Consider the following 3,813-nt stretch of genomic DNA (forward strand, 5'->3'; position numbering starts at 1 on the left):
TACATAAAATAAAACCTATTTTGCTGCACGCTAAAGCCTTATTTGCATGTATTGCATATGCAAGTTAATTATGTATTGCAATAAATGTATAGAGACAGCACGTTGTAAATCACATAATATAAGTTTTCTTGCACAGGAAATAACATTGTTGCAGATTAACGTGCTTGTGCATTTATTTATTTATTTTTTTTACTGTTCTTATTTAAATGCAAATAAAATTAACTATGAAAATTAAAATGCAAAATGAACGTGACTACTACTACTACTACTACTACCAATAATAATAATAATGATAATAATAATAGAGGCGATTTTTTTTTAAGTAAGAAACATTTTATTTACAATATTCTCAGTGCAAATTATTATTAACAAAATAGCACAAATATATCCTGACAAAAAAAAAAAAAATATGAACACTGCGTGATGTTCTGAGATTTCATAACGTGAAACGAGTGGTTCATAACCTAATAATAAAATTCACAACCGCATTTTTCCTTCAGAGGAGGAAAACAACATGCACACAGAAGCTTTTGACAGAAAAACGACAATAAGGACACACTGGAAGTGGCGTGGACGCGTGGATTTGTCTTTGTCTTTGATTTGGTTTTTTTTTTGTTTTTTTTTTCTTTTTATCATTTCAGCCACAGGGGAATAAGGAGAATAATACAATATCCCCTTATATCTTGGCTTTAAATAATAGACTGTGTAATAATATTATGGGATGTTAGGCTGATAATAATATTTCTCCACTTGTTCCCAGGAATGGCCCCTTGGTTACCACTCCAGACGCATTTGAACATCACTGTCGTTCCTCTGTCAAAGTGATCAAGACTTGAAGGTTCAAGAGTTATTGTTCGTGATCTGGAGCCACGCGTGTGGGTGGATGGGTGGGGGTGGGATGGGATGGGGGGGGCCCTCATATCGGCACCTGAGAGGCCCCTGTGTCCGTGACCGTGGCCGCCGGCTCCACACTGCCGGCCGGGCCCGTCCCACTCATGATCACGCTGGTTTTGTTGTGCTCAGAAATGTCCAAATGTACTGAGTCTTCTTCCTCTGGAGCCTCGTCGGATTCGCACTCGCTCCTTCCTTCGCTCTCACACTCGGATTCCACGGGTTCTTTGGGCTCCCGGGCCTCGGACACAGTCTTATCCGACTGGTCCTTCTCCTTGTCCTTCTGGGCCTGGGCCTCTTTGGAGTGTCTCCACTTCATGCGTCTGTTTTGGAACCAAACCTTCACCTGCCAATGCGTAAAACAGCCGTGCGTCAGAGCAGAAAAAAACATGTGTAATCATTTATTTGAATATTTCCTTCAAATTATTAAATAAATAAGAAAGGCCTGATAGGAATTTGACAGAAATTTCACAGCTTTTATTTAAAAAAAAAAAATCAGTTTGCATTATTTTTCTACATGGACACATTTTAAATCAAATCGATGCGCAATAAGTTATTAAAGCCAATTCGTAAAAGCAAATAAAACACAACTTTCCGTCATTTTCCACATCATTTAACTCTGTAATTACACCAAAACGAGACGGTGAGGTTAAGAATGTGATGCATCCTGCAGAGTGATGCACAGTAAACTAGGCCTGCAAAGATTTGGACAGATTTGGCATCCAATCAGACACCTCTCAGCCAATCAGATTGAACCTGATGTCAGTCAAATTCAGTCAAAACACCAACCAGGAGCTGGTGTGTTGATATTTTGTCTTTGAGTATTGTGATGAATGAAGCCTGGAGGTTACAATAATATTAATAAAAATCATAAAATAGGATCTGACTGTATGGAAAGGCATATTTAATTTCAGATTACAGTTAATTTTGTCAATATTATGGAGTCAGGTCTGGATTTTTGGGAATTCATAAACGCAGAATAGATATTACAGGATTTAAGCCTTTATTTGAATATTTAAATATAATGAAATATCCAAATAATATTATATATACAGACCTCCGTGGATGATTTGGATCAACATTCACATATGATTGATCTAAAACAATTTAATAAATCCAAAGGCCTGATCAGCTTTTATCATGCACTTTTGATTTTATACTGTGCATTATTCTTACCTGAGCATCTGTCAGGCCCAGCATCGCAGCCAGCTGTTTTCTGTCCGGTTTGGTGACATACTTCTGTATCTCAAATCTCTTTTCAAGTCCTTTTCTCTGCAGATTTGAAAACACAGCCCTGGACCATGACCTTTTCCTTTTGTATGTTTGTGGCATGGTGTCTTTAGTGAGGACGGCGTAAGGACCTGCGTAAAAATAAGAAGACAGATGGTAAAAATAATAATAATAATAATAATATAAGGGGGATCAGAGGAAGGTGGACAGGGTCTGGGGTCGGGCCTATATGTGGTGTCTACCTGGGAAGGTGTCCTGAAACTGATGCTGGCCTGTTTGTCTGCTGCTGCTGCTGCCTAGTGAACTCATCATGGAGGATGCGTCGCTCATCCCGGGGTCTATGGAGGAGAAGTACTGGCTGGCCGGAGGCGGAACGGGGACGTGGATCCCTGACTGACGGTTCGAGCTAACGATGGATGTGAGATCTGTTACAGAGCCAGAGATGGGCGCAGTCAGTGAAGCGTTAGAATATAGTCACACACATGCACGGAGACGATCAGTGACTTGTTTATTGATTTATTTATTATGGGGAAAATATGGAACGCTTCTGGGTTCAGGGGTCATTCCTCAAATGCGGTTGAGCTACTGTTAGCTGATCCTGACCTCTGATCCCCCATGTGGAATATGAGGATTCCCCTACAGGGCTCCTTCAAGTGCAGCTACTCTGTAAACAGATCTGTGAACCGGTCCAGGATGTGCAGAGTTTACTTGGATCTGCTATGTTCCTTTCATCTTGTAAAGTTTGGACCGGATTTGGCTTGTGGTTCCATATTAAATCAGTACATTATAAACTTTAAATACATCCATATGTCCTTTTTTTAATATAAGGACAGTCTTTTAATAAAATACATCCGCTCACCTCTTAACGACGACTTTTCTTTGCTTTTTGGATCAAAATCCGTCGACAATATCCGATCAATTCCGAATTTGAGGTCTTTGCTTGAAGGCGGGGGGGCTTGTTGGGAGTTAAATGTACTTCTGGAGACTGAGGTTAGTTGTAGTCCGTGTCTGTGGTACGGAGACGCCGGACTCACCCTCGCTCCAAACACTGACGGGTCCGGCGCAACAGGAGACGGGCGCAACGGAGGTGTGCCGGAGCGGCCCTGCGCGCGGTGGTGATGTCCCATATGCACCATAAGAGCCGAAGATCCTGGTATGTTCTCCGCATCCCCGGCTTGTAAAATGTCTGCGATGCAAAAGGAAGGTTTCTTCATCGTATCCACTGCGAAACCCCCTGCGCAGTACGCAGACCAGAGGCTAAAATTTGATGCGTAAAACGGGTTGAGTCCGGCCGTGTACATCCCGGAGACACTAATGTGCGTTATTGTTTCTCAGAAGAGCATATAAACGGACAGGCATGTAAAAAGGCAAGGATAGCGTTTAAAGGGAGGGGGGGGAGATGACCGTCCTCTTTGTGTAAGTGCCAAAATCGCTCTCCCAACTCTGAAATCCTAACCCAGGAGTTCCACTCTGAAGTTCCTTCTCTGACACTGATTGGTCGCTTTCTAAACCAATGGGTGTTTTGCTGTTGCTCACATCACGCCCTTGCAAATGAAGATGTGTGTGTGTGCGTGTGTGTGTGTAACCCACCCACACACACACACACACACACACGCACGCATGACCGGGACACTTCGGAGCAATTTTGATCCCGAGATGATGGATTGATCACTTAAAGAGAACCCCCTCCCT

The 3,813-nt window shown here is 42.2% G+C and overlaps 1 protein-coding gene across 3 annotated transcripts; it reads right to left on the reverse strand.

Annotated features, from left to right (window-relative positions):
• Positions 1-578: 578 nt before the first annotated feature.
• On the reverse strand, positions 579-3,550 carry hlx1 (H2.0-like homeo box 1 (Drosophila)). Of its 3 annotated transcripts, XM_030127908.1 has the most exons (5): positions 2,981-3,550; positions 2,364-2,546; positions 2,068-2,252; positions 911-1,237; positions 579-876 (listed from the first exon to the last, which is right to left on the reverse strand). In XM_030127908.1, the coding sequence occupies exons 1-4, from the start codon at positions 3,420-3,422 to the stop codon at positions 917-919; spliced, it is 1,131 nt and encodes a 376-aa protein (XP_029983768.1). In that variant the 5' UTR covers positions 3,423-3,550; the 3' UTR covers positions 579-876; positions 911-916. The 3 variants fall into 3 exon arrangements, with proteins under 3 accessions (XP_029983768.1, XP_029983767.1, XP_029983769.1); XM_030127907.1 differs by having other exon boundaries at positions 579-1,237; XM_030127909.1 differs by lacking the exon at positions 2,364-2,546 and having other exon boundaries at positions 579-1,237.
• Positions 3,551-3,813: the final 263 nt, after the last annotated feature.

The sequence above is a fragment of the Sphaeramia orbicularis genome, chromosome 24 (assembly GCF_902148855.1).
Source record: "Sphaeramia orbicularis chromosome 24, fSphaOr1.1, whole genome shotgun sequence".
NCBI lineage: Eukaryota > Metazoa > Chordata > Actinopteri > Kurtiformes > Apogonidae > Sphaeramia > Sphaeramia orbicularis.

Coding starts and splice junctions, on each gene's coding strand:
- hlx1 (XM_030127908.1), bottom strand. CDS start 3,422: ATGTACACGGCCGGACTCAACCCGTTTTACGCATCAAATTTTAGCCTC. Junction 2,547..2,980: donor AGAAAAGTCGTCGTTAAGAG/GTGAGCGGATGT, acceptor GCTCTGTAACAG/ATCTCACATCCATCGTTAGC. Junction 1,238..2,067: donor TGGGCCTGACAGATGCTCAG/GTAAGAATAATG, acceptor ACGCATTGGCAG/GTGAAGGTTTGGTTCCAAAA.